The sequence below is a fragment of the Portunus trituberculatus genome, chromosome 10, assembly GCF_017591435.1.
Source record: "Portunus trituberculatus isolate SZX2019 chromosome 10, ASM1759143v1, whole genome shotgun sequence".
In the NCBI taxonomy this organism is placed as follows: Eukaryota; Metazoa; Arthropoda; class Malacostraca; order Decapoda; family Portunidae; genus Portunus; species Portunus trituberculatus.
Genome location: NC_059264.1, coordinates 3977623 through 4001582, shown reverse-complemented (window position 1 = coordinate 4001582; position 23960 = coordinate 3977623). Strand labels below are relative to the sequence as shown.

General features: G+C 44.4%; 3 protein-coding genes across 3 annotated transcripts; 1 reads left to right on the top strand and 2 right to left on the bottom strand.

Annotated features, from left to right (window-relative positions):
- Nucleotides 1-1188: 1188 nt before the first annotated feature.
- Nucleotides 1189-2668, bottom strand: LOC123501950. Its single transcript, XM_045251065.1, has 5 exons — nt 2526-2668; nt 2063-2386; nt 1753-1942; nt 1504-1576; nt 1189-1386 (listed from the first exon to the last, which is right to left on the bottom strand). Exons 2-5 carry the CDS (start codon nt 2384-2386, stop codon nt 1257-1259), a joined length of 717 nt encoding a protein of 238 aa, XP_045107000.1. The 5' UTR covers nt 2526-2668; the 3' UTR covers nt 1189-1256.
- Nucleotides 2669-3965: 1297 nt separating this feature from the next.
- Nucleotides 3966-6772, bottom strand: LOC123501947. Its single transcript, XM_045251060.1, has 4 exons — nt 5628-6772; nt 5451-5516; nt 4930-5016; nt 3966-4439 (listed from the first exon to the last, which is right to left on the bottom strand). The coding sequence occupies exons 1-4, from the start codon at nt 6633-6635 to the stop codon at nt 4365-4367; spliced, it is 1236 nt and encodes a 411-aa protein (XP_045106995.1). The 5' UTR covers nt 6636-6772; the 3' UTR covers nt 3966-4364.
- LOC123501846 lies at nt 6634-23760 on the top strand. The gene is made up of 22 exons (XM_045250873.1): nt 6634-6769; nt 8143-8216; nt 10199-10286; nt 10583-10741; nt 11552-11692; nt 12798-12962; nt 13105-13245; nt 13366-13536; nt 13757-13906; nt 14130-14279; nt 14477-14623; nt 14877-15023; nt 15375-15524; nt 15652-15777; nt 16024-16137; nt 16410-16648; nt 17002-17160; nt 19781-19951; nt 20196-20246; nt 20481-20610; nt 21000-21125; nt 21751-23760. The coding sequence occupies exons 1-22, from the start codon at nt 6634-6636 to the stop codon at nt 23406-23408; spliced, it is 4593 nt and encodes a 1530-aa protein (XP_045106808.1). The 3' UTR covers nt 23409-23760.
- The last annotated feature ends 200 nt before the right edge of the window (nt 23761-23960 follow it).

Below are 23960 nucleotides of genomic sequence, written 5' to 3'. Positions count from 1 at the left end.
TGTCTCGTCAGAGACTGCAGCAGATCAAACAGTGAAACAGTACTGTGTAGGTCAGGCGTTTCTATCTCATTCGTCATCAAGTGTTACTGTCACGAGAGTGTCATCGTTACTAGATTTCTCGTCAAGCGAACTTTCCTACTGTAACTATGAATGCCGGTATATAATTAATATTGTTTGATGGAGACATTCCGCCAAGCTGCTTTCAGTAGAGTGTTCTTGCCGCTGCTGCAGTACTATGTGTATGTAACTAGTAGTGGAACAGTCGCAGCCCTCGTCCTTATGATCCATTTTGGGATAGGCTGTTGTGTGACGTTATCTACAGTAAAGTCTCTCGTATTGTATGAATGTCTCCCTCCTTTTACACACATGTGCAGGGCAAAACCGCTTTCCAAAGACAGGTTTCAAGGGTAAAGTACAGTGATCACAAATGCCGTACTTGAAGACAGCGCGCTGCTGTGTTGTATTGGCGATATTTATTCAGGCGAACAACAATTATGTAGCAAGTGAAGAGCGACTTCCGTGCCGTTAACATTTCCAACCTATGCTTACCTACCCATGGTTACAGCCAAGCAGCAGTGATAAAAAAAGGTGGTGAGCGTGGGATCGGGTATACGTCCACGCATTGGTTCGAATCCCACCACGTACAGCCATAAAACACTCCCGTTTGTCGAATGGGTTAAAGTTACCTATATGTCACCATGATACCCCAGATTCCACCACACCCAGACTCCACCATAAAACAAACACCCAAGATGAGCTTGGGTGGTGGTATGGGCCCTAATATGGGTACCACTGTAAATAAAATTGCCTGCGCCACTAATGGGCTTAAACGGAACAGCGCTTCCTTAAATACGCATGTATGCCTACAGGCGCTGTAGGCCTTACCGTGTACAGAAAATATAGGTATGTATTATGCAAAAAGAGGGTCCGGCTGGCGTCAGGCAAACCGGGCTTTGGAGCACGAGAAGGAAAAGGCAGATCAGGAATGGGGCGTGTTTGGACGACATTGTTACCATATATAGCACTATTGAAGAGACACCATATATAACATGAAAGACCTCAATGTTCATCCACCGCATGGCGCAGGACTTGCTTGGGCCTCATGCAAGCCTTGCTTCAGTACACCACTGTGGATATTACCACCTTCACCACATTTGGGATACCACCTGCACAAGAAAATACTTTGTAGCAGATACATTTCTTTATTAATCCCGACCCGATATTATAAAGTAAATTTGAGAGTTCCTATAGCGTGGTTAGTAGCGCGCCTCGCAAACCACCAGCTTGGCGTCTGAGCAGGCGTTCTCATGCACCCAGATACTGTGCAGGGCGAGCAGCGCGGCCTCCACGGACAAACAGTCATGGCCAGGCAGGTTCACACCGGATCTGTGGCGGGACGAGTCAAAATTACATCAAGTGCTACCTTACTACTAGCAAGAGAAACACGACCATGGACTAACTCATGTAGAGATGGCTGCCACACGCCAGAAAATAAAGCATTACCTGTTAATGAAGCCGCGAATAGAGTACGGTGCGGTGGTGCTGGTGTCCCTGGTCCACACGGCGGCATGGGCATCTGCGGGGTAACAGAACATGCAGAAATTTAACAGTCTACATGCCACAGCCAAGCTACATGCAACTCTCACATACGTGCAGTGCCTACTAAACACTAACATTATATACGCTATAATATTAACTATATAGATCCACAGCCACACCAGTCCGCTGCAAGACTGCGTGCAGCAGACTCACAGTAGCTCAGCAAATAGTGGATGAAGGAGACCTCGGTGGTGTCGTCAATCCTGAGCACCTGGAAGTGGTAGGGCTGGCTGAGGTGGTTGAGGCCGTTGCAGTAGTCCGCCGCCTGCTGGTGGGTGAAGCGGTGGCCGGGCTGGAAGCACCACGAGAAGTGGTACAGGCTGCCTTGGTACGCCACGTGCACCTAGAAATAGAATAACGTCAACGCAGGCGTGCGTGTTGTGTAGCCACCATAAAAAAAAAAAAACGCTATCCACTGAGCGTAGATACACGGTTCAACAAGTGGACAAGGGCAGGCACTCACCAGAGAGTAGGTGCTGGGGCACTGAGGCAGTGGCGGCAGCACGCCCTGAGGTACGCCGAACTGCGGGGCGGCGGGTTGCGTGACGGAGAACAGCGAGGGTTGGGGTGGCGGCACGAAGGACAGGCCGACAGAAGTTGGTGGCTGCACGACCACGGCAGGCTGGGGGGCGGGACCGACACTTACGAAAGACTGGATCGGAACAGAACCGGAAGAAGGCACTTGCACTACCACCGGGGGCTGATCATTGTCGTTGACGTTATAGGAGACGACTTGTCCTTCAGTCACCGCCATCACAACAGCCACCACAGCAATCACGCACCACATCTGAAACATCAACTATCACCATGCACGCCACATCTACCTGACACTTAACAACACACCACCAACAACGCTACCACTTAAGGGCGCAACGCAACGCAACACAACATAACACCACCATCACCAACGCCAACACACAACTCACCTTGTCTGAGTGTTTGGTGGTGAGACTCGGGAAACTCTGCCGCCTGGTCTCCCCGCACTGCTCCTCTTCAACTCTGCCACCGCCTGATTGGTCCAGGCCGGCACACGCCTCGCTCACCTACTGGAAGCCTGAGGCCACTGCTGCTTAATAGTGATCACCCTCGCCCTCGTCTGATCAAATCACGAGGCATTAGCATACTTTATCACATCACTCATGACGCCCGACACGCTGTGCAGCAGTGTGCAACGTGGAGCGTGCAGCGTTCAGCGTGCAGCACGTAGGGAGCTAAGTCAGACGCTTATGTTATCACACTGCTTCTAATTACCCTCTTGGAATGCATTCTTTTTATGAATTGCGTTATTTTAGTAACATTTTGATAATTACACATACAGTATGTGAGTTTGAGAACAGGAATACTTTAATTACTTTGTACTCAACAAAAGGAAAATAATATTTCGAATTAAAAAAATTGGTAGCTGTTGTAGTATATGGAGGTAAGGAGTGCAGTAGAGAGTCAGTGTCATCAGGAGCCGTCCGTGGCTACGGGTTGCGGGACATGGGTTGGTGGGTGGATGGGTGATGGAGGATGGTGTGGAGGTTGGGAAAAAATGGAAATTATTCTATTAGGCGTCAACAGCTTAGGTCATATGGCACCGCTAGGGTTAACGGGCGAACGCTACATCTACCACCGGGCAACTAGGTTTGGCAAGGATTCGAACTGGGGCCGTCTAAACCGGAGGCCTGAACATGGATTTGGGAAACATGGGAACATGGGTTGAGAAACACCGGTAGTGCCATGACCCTCACCATGCGGCTGGACACAAGGCAATGATGGCAGTCATGATTTCTATAGGAAAATGATCTTTTGCTTATCAACACAGTATTCTTATTTTCTGACAATGTTCCTTAATTGCAATGTGACGCGCGTTTCTTCATACTTACGAAACCTTTCTGTGCTCGAGACTAGAAGCGAAGCCAAGCATACACTGCTCCCACTGCTTACTCGGTCCCCCCCCGCACCGCCCCTGGCATCCACGTGTGTTGCACGCTCCGGTAACCCCTGGGTAGTGACAGCCTGCGGCATGCGGGGACATTTCCACATCGGTGTGCCCACAGTGGGTGGTAAAGGCTGCGGTGGTGATGGGTGGGATAGGGTGCGATGTGGGCATGTGGACGTGGAATATGAAATAGGATACTTAAGAAGGAACAATAAGTCGTTCAGATTATGTACTACTTGTATATTTATTTCCCTGTGTACCTTGCTTTCCAACATCACACTCATAATGGCCCCTGTGTTTGCTGCGCCTTTACGTAATGGTAATGATAAACAGTGTGGGCAGTCAGTGCATCATGACAAGGGAAGGTGGCGTGTCATAAATAGTGCACCCATCAACGGTCTTCTCAAATGTTCAGGTGTCTTAATGGCTTGGTGTGGCGGGGCTAGTGGAAGTTATTACGGTTCTCGAATGTGTTTGCAGGAGTCTACAGTTTTCATGGTGTGTTCGTGATTCTAGCGATAGCTTACAAAAATCTAGTTGGGATTATTAGGGTCTTCAAGGGTGGTTTTTCATGGTTATATTTTTTTTTATCAGAAAACTACATGAAAAAAAAACATTGATAATAATTAGATCAACAAATACAGGATAATAATGATAATGATAATACAAGTGATAATGATTAATAAACAAATCAATAACAATAATAACAAAACACAATAATGACAGCAATAGTAGCAGTAGCATTAAACATCATACAAACATGAAAAATTATCGTCCACATTCTCTAAACGAGTCTTGCTGAGTCGTGACGGGCGGCGATCACGACTCACGCATCACGAGTCTAATAAATGTTGACATCCTGCGTGCTGGAGAACTGTAAGGCGATCACCAGGTAGGACAGCACCAGACTGCACATCTGTGGGGGGAGGGGGAGGAGAGAGCACGTTGGTGGTGGTGGTGGTGGTGGTGGTGGTGGTGGTAGCAGCGGTGGACTTCATTTATTATCTAAGTAGTATTAAAATTTTACTTACCTTCACTATAAACATTCAGAAGACTCTACGTAGTTGATAAAGTTACATATTTTTCGAGTGTGTTTATGTTTCCAGTAACAGATTAACAAGACTCATGCACATTATTAATAGAAGAAACACTCTGACTAATCATATCTGAAGCCTTCACTATAAACATTAAAACACTAATAGATGAAGTTACACGGATTTTTATACTTGTTTTTTTCTATGGTTCTATTAACAAATTAATAAATAATAAGATTCATGTACATTTTTAACATAAAAAAGACACCATTGAGAATCCAGCTAACCATATATAAAGTCTTTGGAAATAGCCGTGGTGAGAGCAGAGCGATCATCCTAATCTAACCTAACCTATAAGAATACCAGACTTACCGTAGTGACACAGGTGCCTCCCAGATTGAACAGCTGCGTCACTCGCATCTGCAGGGGTCGGTCCAGGGCTGCGGCAACCTCCCCAGCCTACAGGTAAAAGAGTCACACATATACAACCTCCCCTGCGTGTTGGATGAAAGAGTCAAATTTAAGTTGCAGCGACACAACCGTGTACTGCTGACGTCATCTCCTTAGTAGCTGTAAATTCGACGCTTCAACAGGCTGTGTTGGGAGTCATGGGGCTTAGGCGTGCTTTCATGATTCTAATGATGAATTGATAAGGATTTCTCTTCATCAGCTGGAAAAGACACCTATATAAACACGAATAACTATCTCTGGCTTTTGAAATCAGTAATGGTGAAAGAATGAAGCCTTTCAAAATGACGGTGCAGTTAATTATCGTTAGTGAAGCTGTAGTAGAGGTGTGCTTCAGCCTCAGCCTCAGCCTCCCTGCTCTCCCTACTCAGGTGTGCGTGCCCCATGCAACACAGGCCGCCAGCTAATACCCGCGCCTCACTCACCATGGACAGGGCCTCCACCTGGTGGTGCAGCAGCAGTCGCCGGTACAATCGCGCACACCGCCGCCGCTGCAACAAGATAAGCATCAACACCGCACCATAATTTTTCAGCATCAGTACCAGCCAGGTCCTCCTCCCTCCCTCCCTTCACACCGTGGGCGGGGCCAGACCGCCGCTCACCTCTTGCAGCAGGTCCTCTGCTGCCATGTTGATCTGCAGCAGCGTGAGGAGGAGCGCCGCCATCTGGCTGAAGTGGTAGTAGTCCGTGAAGCCAGCGTTCCACTTCAGGAAGCTGAAGTAAGCGGAGAAGGTGAAGCTGAGGACGTTGGTTGTCACGATGACCAGCAATGCCACACCTAAATACTCCATCAGGCGCGCCACCATCTCCTCCGTCTGCTGCAGCAAGGCGCGAGCGTGCCTCAGGAAGGATGCCAGGGCCAGGGCAGCGGCTGGGGCCGTGGCGGCTGTTGGGAGGCTGCCTGGCAGAACGAAGGTGGACTCACGCAGAACTGGAGAGTGTGTGGTCCCTTCTCTCACCTGGGCCAGGAGCTGCTCCCATTGGGGAGGAAGAACAGCCCGCGTGGCGGTGCACAGGTGGGCGAGCACGCTGGTCAGGAGGAACATGACGCCTGAGTGGGAGGGCCAGCCGAGCACTAACTCCAGCAGGTGGAGCAGCTCCGGCAACCACGAAGCGTTGGTCGCCCACCTACTGATGGTGTAGCACGTGTACCTGATGACGGTCCACACGAAGAACCCGACAGTGGCACAGGCGTAGACCAGGGTGAGGGGGCCGGGACTCCAGCACGCAGAGCTGCTGACGGCGGCCAGCATCTTGCGTAGGACGTCCATCTCAAGCAGCAGGCGAGCCAGGCGGCTCGTTGCGAGCAGCAGCATCACACTGATGCAGTAGGAGCACAACTGGCTGGCCTCAACAAACACAAACTCCCCTATTCTGGCGGAGATGCTCGCCCCAGCCTCTAAATCTCTTCCCAGGGCCTGCTTCGCCTGGTAGTACCACACCAGTAGCGCGCCCCGTACCACCAGGAATAACGCACACCACGTGGTCGGCACCCACCCCACCCGGTAGGCACCTTCGCTGGACACCGCTGCCAGGGGACACACACCCGCCAACTGAAGCAAAGTCACGCCCACGCCTGCCATGCTATCTGCGTCCCACGACGCCCACATGTGTATCCGCTGTGCTGTGCTGCCGCTGCCGCCGCTGTGCTCTGCCGTCCTGCCATCGATCACTGCCGAGGTGTGCCGTGTGGGGCAGAGAGGGACGGGGAGGGGTGGAGTGGTCAAGTGTCACCGTCCAAAAAGTATAACAGTTTAATGTAATGAGCATGGCTGTACCCTGGCGCCGCACAGACCACGGCGCTCACATGCTTTCCTTCATTCACGCTTCATTTAATACCACCACCACCACCACCACCAACCACCATGATGCTCCTATAACTATGCTTGGCGCGAGCTGTTTATATATATATTAAATATATATATATATATATATATATATATATATATATATATATATATATATATATATATATATATATATATATATATATATATATATATATATATATATATATATATATATATATATATATATATATATATATATATATATATATATATATATATATATATATATATATATATATATATATATATATATATATATATATATATATATATATATATATATATATATATATATATATATATATATATATATATATATATATATATATATATATATATATATATATATATATATATATATATATATATATATATATATATATATATATATATATATATATATATATATATATATATATATATATATATATATATATATATATATATATATATATATATATATATATATATATATATATATATATATATATATATATATATATATATATATATATATATATATATATATATATATATATATATATATATATATATATATATATATATATATATATATATATATATATATATATATATATATATATATATATATATATATATATATATATATATATATATATATATATATATATATATATATATATATATATATATATATATATATATATATATATATATATATATATATATATATATATATATATATATATATATATATATATATATATATATATATATATATATATATATATATATATATATATATATATATATATATATATATATATATATATATATATATATATATATATATATATATATGTATTATTTGTATTTTGAACCTTATTTTAACATTTTAATTCAAAGTAATATTTTGTTTATACGTATGTGTACAGTTATTTATTTATTTATTTATTCATTTGTTTTTATTTTATATGTCTAGCCATGACAAATGTTTTAACGTAATAGATACACATTCAGACCTTCACATACGCTTCATTCACACTGGGATTCAACTCCTATCACAAAACTGTTATCCTTCGTTGGAGCAGGGAGGAGTGAGGGGTGACTCACAAGCACTCTGGGTGGCTAAGTAGCATTATTACGTATTGCATGCATTTATACATGAATGGAGAAAAATAAAACATCAACATTAAATCACGCAAGTCAATCGTCCTATCCAGCCAGTGAGTTGTATTCGAGACGTGCTTCGTGAATCTTTATGAGGTCGCTTGAAACACTCGAGAGTTGAGCTGCTGCCTGAGTGGAGGGCCTGAGTCGACAGTCGTCCAGGAGACCCACCAACAGCAGAACGCGGAGGTAGGGACTTGCACGTTGCTTTGAAGTGGTGGCGGTGATGTGAAACTAGTGACGGAGGTGATATTGAAGGTGGTTGAGTTACGTGTGCTGACTGTGCTAGTGGTGATGTTATTCCTATGTCAGCAATTTGCTTCTGGGGTCAAAGGTGATGATTGCGGCGGTGGTGGTGATTATCTCTGGTCTAATGGTTATGTCAAGCTAGTGATGGTGGTTGGTGACTGCGCTTGTGATGAGTTGTTGGTTTAGTGATTGTGTGTGTGTGTGTGTTTCACTGTTTGATCTGCTGCAGTCTCTGACGAGACAGCCAGACGTTACCCTACGGAACGAGCTCAGAGCTCATTATTTCCGATCTTCGGATAGTCTGAGACCAGGCACACACCACACCGGGACAACAAGGTCACAACTCCTCGATTTACATCCCGTACCTACTCACTTCTAGGTGAACAGGGGCTACACGTGAAAGGAGACACACCCATATATCTCCACCCGGCCGGGGAATCGAACCCCGGTCATCTGGCTTGTGAAGCCAGCGCTCTAACCACTGAGCTACCGGGCGTGTGTGTGTGTGTGTGTGTGTGTGTGTGTGTGTGTGTGTGGGGGGGAGATGTTGACTGATTGGGAGTGTGGGGGAGATGTTGACTGATTGGGGAGTGTGGGGGAGATGTTGACTGATTGGGGAGTGTGGGGGAGATGTTGACTGATTGGGAGTGTGGGGGAGATGTTGACTGATTGGGAGTGTGGGGGAGATGTTGACTGATTGGGAGTGTGGGGGAGATGTTGACTGATTGGGAGTGTGGGGGAGATGTTGACTGATTGGGAGTGTGGGGGAGATGTTGACTGATTGGGAGTGTGGGGGAGATGTTGACTGATTGGGAGTGTGGGGGAGATGTTGACTGATTGGGAGTGTGGGGGAGATGTTGACTGATTGGGAGTGTGGGGGAGATGTTGACTGATTGGGAGTGTGGGGGAGATGTTGACTGATTGGGAGTGTGGGGGGGGAGATGTTGACTGATTGGGAGTGTGGGGGGGAGATGTTGACTGATTGGGAGTGTGGGGAGATGTTGACTGATTGGGAGTGTGGGGGAGATGTTGACTGATTGGGAGTGTGGGGGGGAGATGTTGACTGATTGGGAGTGTGGGGGTGGTGTTGGTTGGGTTTCGGTTTGTGCAGCGTGAGGCCATAATGTTACTGAGGAAATAAGCGTGTTCTTAATATAACTAATAGCAAAATGATAATGGCAATGGTGGTAATAGGGAATTTGACGGTAACAAGGCGATAATGGTAGTTAGTGTATGGACTGTGTATACATGCTGTGCAATATTGATAATAGTAATTGAGTAACATGGACTGCATAATCTATTTGAAGTCAATGTGGCATGAGGTAATGGACAGTACATAATTCTTTGGCTATATAGAATAACGTATTTTTTTAGTTTGTATAATTTAACGTGACACGAGTCTACTGGAAGCCATTAGTGATAAGAGCTAGTGTATAGACAGTACAAAGGTCGTTGGTGATAAGGAAACTTATACTTATGTTTGATATTGTAATTTATTTTGTAATTTACCGTGACATAAGAGATAGGTGTACTGGAAGCCATTAGTGAAGTGAGCAGCTGTATGGGAATGTGGTGATGGACCGGAATTCTTGTTTAGACGACTAGCTATGAGAGTCCGTATGAGACTTAATAATGACGTATGAGAATTTGTTACGGAAGTGAGCTGCTACTATGTACCTTAGTGGTTAGGAAGAATGAGGCGGTGGAAACGTCAGTTAGGATAGCAGTTGTGGTCCATTAGGGCCTGTATGTTTTATTATGATGAGTAGGAGTGAAATTTACATATGGTGATTGAGTTTTCTTTAATCCCTTTTCTTCGTTCTCAATTTCGTTCTCGACATTACGCATATTGAATGTATAAAGGCCTGGGTACTGTGAAGAGTATTCAAGTGTTGCTAGAATACCTTTCCCTTCGCACGCAGATGAGAGAAGCAACAAGGCTGGCTGGGCTGGTGGTGGTGGTGGTGGTGGTGCTCACTACAGGAGTGGACGCCGAACAGAAGAGCATAGGTACGAGTATTTCATTAGTTTTATAGTCGGGTTTGATTCATAACAGTGCAATACATGTGTGGAGTGGATTTTCGTATTTTTAATTTTTCGTAGTGTCTAACCGTCATGACAACCATGATAAACACCACTAAGACTGTCTAGGTATTAGTGGTAAGGATTAGTGCAGCCCGATTAACGAAAAAGATCAATAATATATATATTTTTTTTTTGTCCCTTTAGTCCCTTTAACGGTTAGTCTTTCAAATATAGAGGTGTAAAATTAATGCACTTCGATCTCTCCTTCCCTGTGCCTGCAGATATCGTGACTACCGTGCCATCGTGTCCCTGGCCCTGTCCAGACTACCACCAGCCTGTGTGTGGCAATAATGGCAAGACTTACGCCAACCCGTGCCGCCTTCACGAAGCCATCGCCTGTGAGAATTCTTGCATCCAGCAAGTGGCTGTGGGCCCGTGTGGTGAGTGGCTGGCATGGACAAACGTGTGTATTTACCTGTGTGTGTTTCACTGTTTGTTCTGCTGCAGTCTGACATGACAGCCAGACGTTACCCTACGGAACAGGGGCTACACGTGAAAGGAGACACACCCAAATATCTCCACCCGGCCGGGGAATCGAACCCCGGTCTTCTGGCTTGTGAAGCAAGCGCTCTAATCACTGAGCTACCGTGTGTGTGTGTGTGTGTGTTTCACTGTTTGATCTGCTGCAGTCTCTGACGAGACAGCCAGACGTTACCCTACGGAACGAGCTCAGAGCTCATTATTTCCGATCTTCGGATAGGTCTGAGACCAGGCACACACCACACACCGGGACAAGATCACAACTCCTCGATTTACATCCCGTACCTACTCACTGCTAGGTGAACAGGGGCTACACGTGAAAGGAAACACCCAAATATCTCCATCCGGCCGGGGAATCGAACCCCGGTCCTCTGGCTTGTGAAGCCAGCGCTCTAACCACTGAGCTACCGGGTGTGTGTGTGTGTGTGTGTGTGTGTGTGTGCTTGTTAAGGGGAAACTTTTTTACGCAGGGAAGGGAAGTAAAAGAAAAGAGGTTCTTTATCATCCATTTCGTAATAACTGATCTCCAAAATTTCCCTTACGTTCATTTTAAGACCTTGTCGATATTATGTTGCAGGTTATAGTATGTCATTATGCTGACATTTGATTCTGGTGAATTACACTTTAAAGAAAGTGATAGCAAGTAGCACTACACTACTGCCCTCGTATAACGTTTAAATTTCAGACTACAGTAACTCTCTCCTTCTCAGTGAGCTCGTGCCCCGAGGTGTGCATTGAGATCTACCAGCCGGTGTGTGGCAGTGATGGCCGCACCTATGGTAACACGTGTCACCTGGCCATGGCACGCTGCAAGGACCCATGCGTTGAGTTTGTACATGAGGGGGAGTGTGGTGAGTGGTGTGCGTTTGTGGTTGATGCTTTGATTGGAATTGGTGTTCGGAATGAATAGTGATGAGTAAAGTAATGGGAGGTTAGTGGTGATGAAGGGTAGTGAATGGGTGGTGGTGGGTGATGATAAATGGATAGTGAGTATTTTCAGATATTGCTAATAGTGATAACTAGGCAACTTAAATAAAAGTGGCAGATAATTTAACCAGTTTGACTTTAAAGAAAAAAAAAAAGGGGATTGGCTTGGCTAGATCTGACTCCATGATAGGGCGATTGGAGAGGCTACCAGACAGTGTACTGTTGATAGTAATGTTTGTGGTATTCATCCTTTCTGGTGTCCAGAGTATGAGACATCTGACTCCATGATAGGGTGATTGGAGAGGCTACCAGACAGTGTACTGTTGATAGTAATGCTTGTGGTATGCATCCTTCCTGGTGTCCAGATTGAGACTTTTGGGACAGCTCCAGTGAATTAATAACAAAGTTTGAGGTTGAACTGTGCATCTTCAGCTATATCGCAGATCAGCGATGTATGTTTTCTTAAGTTAGGTTAGGTTAGGACATGCTTGAGCACCTGTTGTGCAGCATTGTATTCCATGAGGTGCATCCGTTCATGTTTCTATATGTACGTGTTCATTAGGAGAATTTGGTTGTGGTAATTGTTTCCTACTCCTTCGTAGGTATTTATCAAGGGCGTCACCAGGGTTTAAGAACAGGGGTGCCTTGATCCCTGAAGGTTCACAGGATGTTCGCGTATTTGCACGCGAGCGGGAATTTTGCACTTGGAAGATCTTTTCGTGCACAACTTGCAATGTATTAGTATTGCAGAAGAAATGCTGAATAATCTGACTGAAATTTATTTTTACATTGAATAATTTAAGGGCTTCAGCACCCTTGAAAGTAGGCCTAACGACGCCCTTGTTTTTACTAGCTTAATTTGGCCCTTAGTGCTAGTTATGTTTCCTATGTATGACTTTCACAACATGAGGGAAGAAGTGATCCTAGACAAAAAGGACTGGAGAAGTGGTATGTATATGGCAGGCTTTGTATAGTAGGCTGTGTAAGTATCAAGTGTTAGTCTTCCTATCCAATGCCTTTTCTGTGCAGCTGGTGATGGAGGTGGAGGAGAACCAGGGTGCCAGACTATTTGCCCAGAGGTTTATGACCCAGTGTGTGGCAGCAACAGCAAGACCTACGACAACCTGTGTAAGCTGAACAATGCCCATCGCTGTGAGAGTCGCTGCATCACCCTCAGAGCCCAGGGACCCTGTGGTGAGTGGATAAACTTTTTCTACATTTTCGGCCACACCAACTCTAAACTCTTGAATTTAAATTACTTATTACCAAGAACCTAATTTACTTAAGTAAAATATTCTGCTAGGTGGGAAAATTCTTTACTTTCTTCCCTCTCCAGCCCATACCTGTGGTAACCCGTGCCCATTCTCTAATGAGGGAGTGTGTGGTACTGATGGCAACACCTACCCTAACCAATGTATGTTGGAGGAGGCTGCATGCCACAACTCCTGCCTGGCTGCACGACACAAGGGGCCTTGCAGTAAGTCGCCTTGCATGCCTTTATTTTGTGATGTATTCAGAACCTTGATGGGCACTTAGAATATTTACATGGTATTTCAAATGTAATATATTTGATGAATCGTTGCTGCACTCCACACAGCTCAGACACCTTCCATTGCTTTAGGAAATGAAGATTGTCCAAGGATATGCACTGCAGATTACAAACCAGTGTGTGGCAGCAACAGTAAGACGTACAGCAACCTGTGCAGCCTCAACTCGGCTACAGTGTGTGATGACCCCTGCATCACCCTGAGGCATGAGGGACCCTGTGGTGTGTGATGTATTTCGTCTTTATCTGTGGAAGCATAACTTATTTTCATGTTTTATTGTTGTAATGAATGGTTGTGGGAGTCTGAACTTTTTCTTAATGAATAGTAGTAACTAAGGATGGATTATAATGAAGTCGTGGATAGACCACCTCCTTGCTTAATTCACTAAGAAATTATACTTCCTTTGTTGCTAATCTGGCTGATATTTCTCTTTGGTGCCAGAACATACTTGTGGGGAGCCATGCCCACTGCTCCTTGACCAACAGTTGGCTGTGTGTGGCAGTGATGGCACCACCTACCTCAGCAAGTGTCACCTGGAAGAGGCTGCATGTCAGAAACCCTGTCTAACACAGCAGCACAATGGTCCCTGTGGTATGTAAGGCTTGCTGTACATAACCTGTTCATTCCCAGTGGATGCTGCTAGCCCCTTCAGAATACTTTCTTCATTGGGTATAGTGTCCATATTTGTTCTTTGGTTAACTAAGTACTATACTACTTGTAATTGGCTTTTTATATTGTGTTAAGAGATGTTGAATGCATAATAAATTTAAAATTAATTTTGCATGCTAATATTAAAGATTTCCTGCTGTGACAGGCTCGCAGGGGTGTGCTATCTTGTGTCCACTACACATTGACCCAGTGTGCGGCACTGATGGCAAGACCTACAGCAACATGTGTGCCCTCACTGCGGCTGCCCGCTGCAACAATGACCCGTGCCTCTCCTTGCGGGCTGTGGGGCCGTGCTGTGAGTATATCTTGCTAGACTTTTCTGCAAAGATTGAATGAATTATCCTAAATGTACTAGTGCTATTAAATGTATTATTGTTTATGTATAAGAGTACTACAGTAGTAAGTGCGTAGTGTTTTATGATGGGCTGTACATAAGGTAAGGATTATTGACTCCTACCTATTGGTTTAATACTAATTTTAAATCTTCTGCAGCTCGTGAGTGTGGGGATCCTTGTCCTGGAATTATAGGTGGTGCATCAGTGTGTGGTAGTGATGGCACCAAGTACCCCAGCCAGTGCCACCTGGAGGAGGCAGCGTGTCACAATCACTGTCTGGTGATGGAAGATGAATCTCGATGTGGTGAGTTGCAAACTTAAAGCTTGTGTAAGGCTTGCAGTAACAACTTGAAACGAGCATGTCTATGCTCAAAGTCAGCAAGGCTATTGCATGGTTAAACTGGAACTTCCAGAGTACGTATTAAGTTATAAGGATGTATGTCTTTCCTGGAAGTTGAAGTGGCTAATTGCTGTTAATCCTATTTACTGTTGTTGCTTGGGTGCTTGACCAGCCCAATGCTTACTTGTCTTTGTTGAACTTGGTCTTCACCCAGCAGACGGTCACTTATGCCCAATGGTCTGCCCGTACTTCTTTGACCCGGTGTGTGGCACTAATGGCATCACCTACATGAACATGTGCACCCTCAACAATGCCAGTGTGTGTATCAGTGACTGTATTCGCCTCCGAGGAAAGGGACCCTGCAGTGAGTATGCCTTGCTCTGCGATGGGAGCTCTTGTAGTGTTTTGTTAGTATATACTAAGTGATGCCCTTTTGTGATTGTTTTAGGCATTTGAGCCATATTACACAACCAACTCTTGCTAATTGATTAGTTTGTTCTGGCTTCTTGTGGTCCTGTTCAACCCTTGATAAAAGATTACACAACCAACTCTTGCTAATTGATTAGTTTGTTCTGGCTTCTTGTGGTCCTGTTCAACCCTTGATAAAAGGTTATCTATTAACTGATCTATTGATGCTGATGAAACCTCACTTAAGTCAACAATTTGTCAATTGGCATCAATAAATAAATAAATAAATAAAAAAACCAATTACTAGGCTGGGAGTGTGGGGACCCATGCCCAGCCCCAGGGCCATCTGATGCTGTGTGTGGCAGTGACAGCATCACGTACCTCAGTCAATGCCACCTGGATGAGGCAGCGTGTCGCAACCCCTGCATCAGCACAGCACACGCAGGGCCTTGTGGTGGTGAGTGTTGCAGAGGTGAACATTGCTGATCTGTTGCTGTGTGGCCTTGTATTCAGGTTCAAAGCCAATTTGCAGGGTTAGTCTTGTCTAACATTTGCTACACTACAGACTCTTAATTCCTTGGCAGGTTCTGGTTCTAGGAAGTGTTGCATTGAGGGCACAAGGTTTTTCCCAGAAGTGAATGTGAAGATGACTTGCCGCCAAGGAATACTTCTGGCAGAGTCAACTGGGCAGATATCAAACCCTGGTGGTGGTCTGTGTAGTTTTACTTTGTTTAAAGTATACTGTTGCTTTATACATTTGTAGTAAATGTTGCAGTGTTTTGGTACTTTTTAATGCTGGTGCATTTGATGTTATTTTTTGATGTGGATATTAAATATCTCCAGTTTCAAGCATTTATGATGTCAAGTGTTGGTCAGTAATTGTGGTCTGTATTATATCATTTAAACTTTGTTAGGTATATTGTCAGCACATTTGTGTAACAGGTGTTGGTGTACAGTTTGCAGGTTTGCAGGCCGTGGGTATGACCTTGGGGAGCACCTGAGGGACCTCTGCATCCCGATGATGTGCACGGTTCAGGGATGGGTCCCCATTGGACCCATCAGTGACTGCTGTGAGTGTTGGCATGCTTGCATGAATTGGTCTTGATGTTTTTGTTCAAAGTGTAACACAATACATGAATAATCATGGGCATTTTTAGTGGTTAATTGCAACTGTGGGCATTGAGTTGAGACTTGATCCCAAAAGGGAAGGGAAAGTACTCCTATTTACGTCACAAGGCTGCCTCTCCCAAGTGTATTTCCCTTATCAATAATTCAAAGGTTGCCTCACAGCAAGTACCATTCCCTTGCTATTAAGTGCTAGTTCTTTCATCTCTGTTGACAGGTGCCCATTGTCTCCTGTACGGGGACATGCATATCTTCACCTTTGACAACGAGCTGTACCACTTCTACGACAGCTGTAACTACACAGTCACCCAGGTTGGCTCCTCCTTCAATCCTCCTGTGGGTGTGTTCACCACTCCTGTGCCCTGCAAGGAGAACCAGTACCCGTGCTTCTCATCCACCACCTTCAAGAATGGCCCACAGATGGTCATCACAATCCACCACAATGACATCTATAAAGTGAGTGAAGCCAAGGTGTTGCCATAGATGGATGTGTTGGTGGGGGAAGTACAGAGACACATTTAGAACTCTTTATACGAATTGATTCCCTCTAATGCTCATATTGAAAATATCAGTAAGAAGTTAAAAAGGAAAAACAACTGGAGGAACTTAGCAACCTGATCTCAGGTTTCATTGAAAGTGATAGCTTTCAAAGCTTTGAATTTCCAGAACCTGTCCAGATTCATTGAACAAAATGATCTAGTACTTAAAACCTAAGACTCCCTTTGAAAACTTTATGCTCGCTAAAACATGTTGAAAAGTATAGGTCAGGGTAAAGCCAAGGGGTTTCACCAGGTGCTTTTATTTTGCAGGTGAATGTGAATGGTGTGGACTTTAAGGTGCCAGAGAGTGGAGTGATGGTCCTAGAGAACTATCCAGCAGGAGTAAATGACTTCCTTCCAGATTATATTCCAGTGCTGGCGTGGCGAGGCAGCTGTGGCACCTTCCTCGCTGGTTCCTCGGGCATAACGGTGTGTTCCTGGGGTCTGCTTTGAATTTGGTCTTAGTTACTTTGGGTGTCCATTATCATCTTGGGAATATTTTGGTGCTTGTTATTGTCTTTTAAACATTTCTATACATTAAGAGTTAGGAATTAAATAATTGTAAGATTAAGCGAGTACTTACCGGTACGAAGGTTGATCGTAATTTCACGAGTATTTTATTGCGTCACTGAGGTAGTAAATGAAATGCCTCCAGCTCGTGCCAGTCCTTTAGAGGTTTGAGGAAGCAGATACCCACTGGATGGAAATCTACTGAATGTAAGGGCTACTTGAAGAGGGATAACAAGCAAAGGGAAGGGAAGGGAGGGCATTTACTACCTCGGTGACGCAGTTAAACGTTCGTGAAATTACGATCAACCTTCGTACCGGTAAGTCCTCGCTTAATCTTACAATTTCACTTCACGATAGTTTAACTGTGTCCGAGGTAGCCAGTGAGAGCTTTAGTGATTCCTCAAACCTAACCAGCTCCCCCCCCAAAAAAAAGGTCTGCCAAAGTCGTGTCATCAATAGAAAGTAAGACCAGAAAAAGCCAAAAGCAAGTTAACAAGAAAATGTATTTATACAAGATAACCATCGCCAAGGAGAAAACCATTCCACTGAGAAAACAAAACGTATGAACATAGCTTGACAGGTTATGCCAGCACCTCGTGAGCAAAGTGGTACCAACTGCATAAGGGTTTCCTGTAGTACTTGGCAAAAACTGATTCATTGGACCAACCCACAGTGGCCAGCATCGTGGAAACAGAGTCTGGGAAGCCTTGCTGGAGGATGCAGACCTGGTAGTGAGGTGAAAAAAATGGAAGGATCAATACCTTGGCCCTGTTATTCCTGCAAGGACGGAAAGCAGGTTGTCCCAACTTCTTAGTTTTGTGAATTTCGTCACATTTCTTCTTCACTTCAAAGGGGAGAAGTCTGTCCCAACTTTACAATCCCACTTGCAAAACTCGCTAGAGGTGTCATTAACATGAACACGTGCCACCACCTTCCGTAGGTGGTTAATGTAATTAATGGCAGAGGTTAATAGCTGAAGGCTACCATTTAAGCCGTCTAAGTGTGAACACACTCGCATTTCTTTTCACCAATGTCACTCAAGCACTGAACAACGGGGACAATAGCTTTTGTCAACAAGCCATTAGTATGGATCAATCAAGCATCCACAAGTTTCCCACCGACACCCATGGCCTTTACATTGGCTGGATTGGTGTCAGGAACTGTTGTGTTGGAAACATTACTGGGCACTTTAAACCTACTTGCAGTTGCTTTAACAATCTCAGCCATGTGCCGGCGCCTCACACTAGCATTCACAACTGTGGCAAGGCGATCAGATATTGGGGCACCTTTGGCCTCCTCACCCAAACAAAATTATCAGAGTTCACTCAGCTTTGAGAGACTGTCTTCACCTTCAACAGCAGCATCGGGGTGAATGGCAGATTGAGTGTTAACGACATCCTCCAATTCATCAAGATTGTTGACTACAACCTGGTTGAGGGGAAGGGCATGGACGTTTGCCAGACGAACCATCAGCTCCAATATGACTCTTAGCAGCATAGTGGATAAGGTGGTGAGTGTGGGATCGGGCAGACGTGTACGCGTAGGTTCGAATCCCATCACGTACAGCCTTAAACACTTTGCCATTTGTCGAGTGGATTAAAGTTGCCTACATGTCACCATGATACCCAGGTTCCATGATACCCAGGTTCTAGGTGGTTACACCCAAGATGAGCTTCAGGGGTGATATGGGTCCTAATATGGGTACCACTATAAATAAAATTGCCTGCGCCACTAATAGGCGGAAGCAGAAAAGCGCTTCCCATACACTCTTCAAGTGTGCCTACAGGTGCTATAGGCTTCAAACGTAAAAAAAAAAAAAAAAAAAAAGCTTAGAACCACCATCCTCATCACGCTTGTTGGGTCGTAAGCTGTCCCATGGGACAGAACTGGGACAGAAGCGGAGGAGGCACACCTTGGCGTGTCTTGTACGTTGCCTTGGTCCGCCATGGCTGGACATGAACCTGGGAAGTAATGAAGCAACAACCTGGTTATAAAGAGGCAAACAATGGCTACAGTCCTTGGATCTGTCCCATAAACAAACTGTATGGTCCTTGTTCCTCACTGTAACATGATGGACTTATCAAGCGAAAAAAGACGGAACAGAGTGCACGAGTAACATGATGGACTTACCAAGCGAAAAAAAGACGGAACAGAGTGCACGAGCCAACTCGTAGTAAGCACCACCATAAATCCTTGGGTCTGTTGAGTAACAAAACCACTAGTAAACAAAAGAACTTAGAAATGTAGAAAGCACTCACATGGGAAGTGGGAAAAACTACCACTACCACAGCTGGCAACAGGAAAAGCACTCGACAGAGAAGGGAAGGAAAGTGTGGACGGTGCGAGCACTGGCTGTCGACTGGTGTGAGCTGTGAGCTGAAGGCATCTCTTTGGCTACCTCGGACGCAGTTAAACTATCATATGAAGTGAAATTACTGTTCTTGGCTGTATTGTATATCCCTACTATATCTACATTTCTTCACATTGGCTCCATTTTTCTCCCTGGATGTTCCCCTCTTGTGTTGCTTCCTTCCCTCAGGTGCTGGTGTGCCCTCACCGCCTGGACGTGTGGGCCTCTGCTTCCCTCCTGAACCAGCTGGGCGGTCTGTGTGGCAACTATGATGGTAGTCTGATCAACGAATTCCAGTCTCGCAGTGGCACCAACTATGACACCAACCCCTGGCCCATTGCCTTCCCTGTATCTTGGAGGGTACTGTAGCTACTGTCCTTCACTTCCAAACCCTACCTCACTTGATGTTCCCTTTGTGCCGTGTTGCCATCTCATTTCCTGACTCCTGTTGCCATATTCCCCTTATTGACTCCTATAACTACCTCTTCTGTCTATTGCCTCCAGGACTGTTGTGCAACACCTGTATCCTATATATTTGTTTAGCTACTTCTATTTGATCATCAGTCTGTCTTGCCTGTGCTAATGTAACCCTCATTTCCTCCAGTCAGCTGTGTCGACCACTTCCTGCAAGGACCTCGGCAGACGGATCAACGCGGTGAGTGTTTGACAACATTGGTTGTGTAATAAGACTAGGTAACTTTTGGGAATATTTCCATACTCTGCTGTGAATAGTATGTTGGCTCTACTAGTCATGTGCATCAGATATGAATTGCGTTCATCAATTAATTCACGAAACGCAGGAATAAAGTCTGGCATCTGCAAAATACTAGGTTGTAAATGTCCATGCTTACTACTTTCTTGTTCCAATAACTTAAGTATAATATTTCAGGGTGACCCATGCACTGCTATGGAGACGTGGTTCTCTGTGTACAGGAGAACATGCACTGCCCTGCTGGAGCACTACAAATCCAACACCTTTATGCTGGAGGGCATGATTTACAATGTTGACCAGTACATAGGTAAGTTGGCACAAGGTTGGCACAATCAACCGTGAAATTTCCCTCATTTCTTAAAACTACACTTTGTTTTATGAGTTCTTTATTAGTTCTTTAGTATAAAAAGAACATTTTATGGGTTCTTAATTAGGTATTTAGTATAAAAAGAACAGGATTATAACAGGGCAATTCAATCTTTTTTTTTTTTTGCCCTGTTGCCCCATTTGGTTAAAGTGGCTTTAATATCTCACACTGGAATGGAGTTAGCTGAACTCTTCAAGTTTTGCCCCGTTGTCCCATTTGGTTAAAGTGGCTTTAATATCTCGCACTCAAATGGAGTTCGCTGAACTCTTGCCATAAAGTTTTCCTCAAAAGAACACCACCGTACATTATTAATTTCCCTTTCACTGCAGAGAACTGTATCGTGGACGTCTGCCACATGCACACCGGTGGTGCCCCTCACCAGGAGATGCAAGACTGGCTTGACATTCTCTCCACCAACCTCAATGTGACTTTGATCCTTGGGCGGAGAAGGGCTGGTAAGTTCAGGTGGGCGAGGTGAAGCAAGGTGCATTCAAGAAGGAAGTAGACAAGGTTGTGAAATGTAATGCTGAAACTACCCTTGAAGTGTTTCAGCATCTCAGAAAATTTTAATAACTGAATTTGAGATGGGGTATTAAGTTAATCTATTATAACCATTACGTAACTCTGTATGGTTTCCCCTTTCCCTCAACGTAACTATGGTTTCCCCTTTCCCTCAAACACTGTCCTACCTGCTTCTAATCTTGCTACTGTTCAGAATCTTCCCCATCTCATAAACTTGACTAACTACTATATGGATTCCCTTTGCCCTACCTTCTTATAATCAACCTTTACTGCCTGGAATCCACCTTTACTGTCCAGAATCTACCCTATCCCATGAACTTTACCCCCTACCTGCTAACGTCCTACTGATTCAACCCCCTGAATCTCCCTTGTCCTACCATACACATTGCACCATCTCATGCCCTTCTAATTTAGTTCTTGTAACTTGCCCTTCTAATTCAGTTCTTACTCCCCAGCATCCAATGATAACATCTAATTATACTCGTGAATCTGCCTTGTCCTACCACTGATGTCATGCCAACTCTTGCCCTTCTAATTTGCTTCCTTCCTATTCCCCAGAATCCAATGATGAAAGTAATGGCTGTGACACTGTCACCACAGCACCACCCTGCACCACTGTCACTGTCACTGCCACCACTACTGTCACCACTGCCACCACCACCACGCGAACCACCACCGCTACCACGAGATTAGTTACCACCACCACTCGTACATCTATCAGCACCACTACCACTATCCTCCCTGTCACCACCACGGTCACCACAACCACCACAGTTACTATACCAATAACGCCATACCCTCTTCCTACTATCACATCGACCGTTACTGTTCATATTACCCCTTACCCTCCACATACCTCTCAGATCTATAATCCCCCTTACCCTCCACAAACCTCACAGGTCTATAACCCATATACCACCAGGTACACAGGTTCTCCATATACTGACTTATATTCTAGTGAACACACCACTGGATACGTCAACTCATATTCTAATGACTATGGATTTACGAATACTTTCACTCGGCCTTCTAATGTATACACTACTGGATCCTCCTATAACCTCAATCCATATGTACCTAATCCCTATAGCACTACTCTCAAAACCACTTCATCTTACGGCTTTAATCCTTACATTAATCCATATGGTTCTGACCCCTATGTTTCTCACAATACTACTGCACCTTATGACTTCAATCCCTATGTACCCAACCCGTATGGTGCTACTTACGCGACTACTACATCTTACACCAATCCGTATTTGCCTACTACTGCTATACCTTATGGCCCCAATCCTTACATTCCTAATCCATATGATGCTTCTCACACACGGTTCACCTACAAGCCATCATCTGTTATTACTTATTCTGTATCTACAACTGTCTATTCTTACGATGATAAACCTTACGGATTTGATTCATATAAAGAATCGACAAGTAACCTTTATGGCACCACTTACTTTGTCTCCGATGTGTACAACCCGTATGGATCCAGTCAGTACAACTCGTATGGACCAAGCCAGTCTTATGAAGTAACCAGTCAGTACAACCTGTATGGACCAAGCCAGTCTTATGAAGTAACCAGTCAGTACAACCTGTATGGACCAAGCCAGTCTTATGAAGTAACCAGTCAGTACAATCCGTATGGACCAAGCCAGTCTTATGAAGTAACCAGTCAGTACAATCCGTATGGACCAAGCCAGTCTTATGAAGTAACCAGTCAGTACAATCCGTATGGACCAAGCCAGTCTTATGTGACAACCAGTCAGTACAACTCGTATGGACCAAGCCAGTCTTATCAAGAAACCAGTCAGTACAACCCGTATGGACCAAGCCAGTCTTATCAAGAAACCAGTCAGTACAACCCGTATGGACCAAGCCAGTCTTATGTGACAACCAGTCAGTACAACTCTTATGGACCAAGCCAGTCTTATCAAGAAACCAGTCAGTACAACCCGTATGGACCAAGCCAGTCTTATCAAGAAACCAGTCAGTACAACCTGTATGGACCAAGCCAGTCTTATGATGAGATCAGTCAGTACAACAACCCTTATGATTCGACTAGTCCTTATGAAGACTCCAATCCGTACATAACCTCGGTGAAGTGCGAGACCAAATTGTGTCCCTTTAAGTGTGTTCCGAGCGCTGACTGCACTAGTTATAAATTGAATGAGACGTACTGGTGTAGTAGGGGGTGTGTGTGTTGTTTGCTAGGTTAAAGTAGTGTTTTTGGTTGTTTTTGTTAATGTTTGGTTTGTTTTATGGTTTTGTGTATAGTTTAATGATTTTATTGTTTTTTAAGGTTTTGTTGTGAACTTGTGATATTGGGATTAGTTATTTTTGTATTGTACATTTCAGTGTAGGAAATATTTATACTTTACTTAAATGACATATGTACTTTGATATGTATATGGTTTCCTTTGATGGTGTAAGATGTGCAATAATGCATCCAATGGTCAGCGTTTATGTATTTCTCTGGCCATCGTGTCTTTCCACTGTTGAATTGATACCTGAAAATTTTGGAATTGGCATGAATTTCTGTGGTGCAAAGAATATATTCATTGTTACTTGTAACTTTTTTGCTATTGTCCTTTGTGTTGGTGTCCTTGTCTTTGGGTTCTTGTGTGTTATGGATGTTGGAGAGTAGATGAAGTGTCTGGTTCTTGTGTGTTATGAATGTTGGAGAGTAGATGAGGAAGTGTCGGGGTATTAGTAAAGAGTAGCTTGGAAACAGGCTGGTCTGGAAACTGGTTGGTCATATCACTGGAATA

Bases quoted from the DNA above. Each gene is read 5' to 3' on its own strand.
- LOC123501950 (XM_045251065.1), bottom strand. From the start codon at position 2,386: ATGTGGTGCGTGATTGCTGTGGTGGCTGTTGTGATGGCGGTGACTGAA. The intron at 1,943-2,062 runs GTGAGTGCCTGC...TTCTATTTCTAG, and splicing joins GCCCCAGCACCTACTCTCTG to GTGCACGTGGCGTACCAAGG. The intron at 1,577-1,752 runs GTGAGTCTGCTG...GTTACCCCGCAG, and splicing joins CCACTATTTGCTGAGCTACT to ATGCCCATGCCGCCGTGTGG.
- LOC123501846 (XM_045250873.1), top strand. From the start codon at position 6,634: ATGTGTATCCGCTGTGCTGTGCTGCCGCTGCCGCCGCTGTGCTCTGCC. The intron at 12,963-13,104 runs GTGAGTGGATAA...TTCCCTCTCCAG, and splicing joins CAGAGCCCAGGGACCCTGTG to CCCATACCTGTGGTAACCCG. The intron at 16,138-16,409 runs GTGAGTGTTGGC...CTCTGTTGACAG, and splicing joins TGGACCCATCAGTGACTGCT to GTGCCCATTGTCTCCTGTAC.
- LOC123501947 (XM_045251060.1), bottom strand. From the start codon at position 6,635: ATGTGGGCGTCGTGGGACGCAGATAGCATGGCAGGCGTGGGCGTGACT. The intron at 5,517-5,627 runs GTGAGCGGCGGT...ATCTTGTTGCAG, and splicing joins CAGAGGACCTGCTGCAAGAG to CGGCGGCGGTGTGCGCGATT. The intron at 5,017-5,450 runs GTGAGTGAGGCG...TTTTACCTGTAG, and splicing joins AGGTGGAGGCCCTGTCCATG to GCTGGGGAGGTTGCCGCAGC.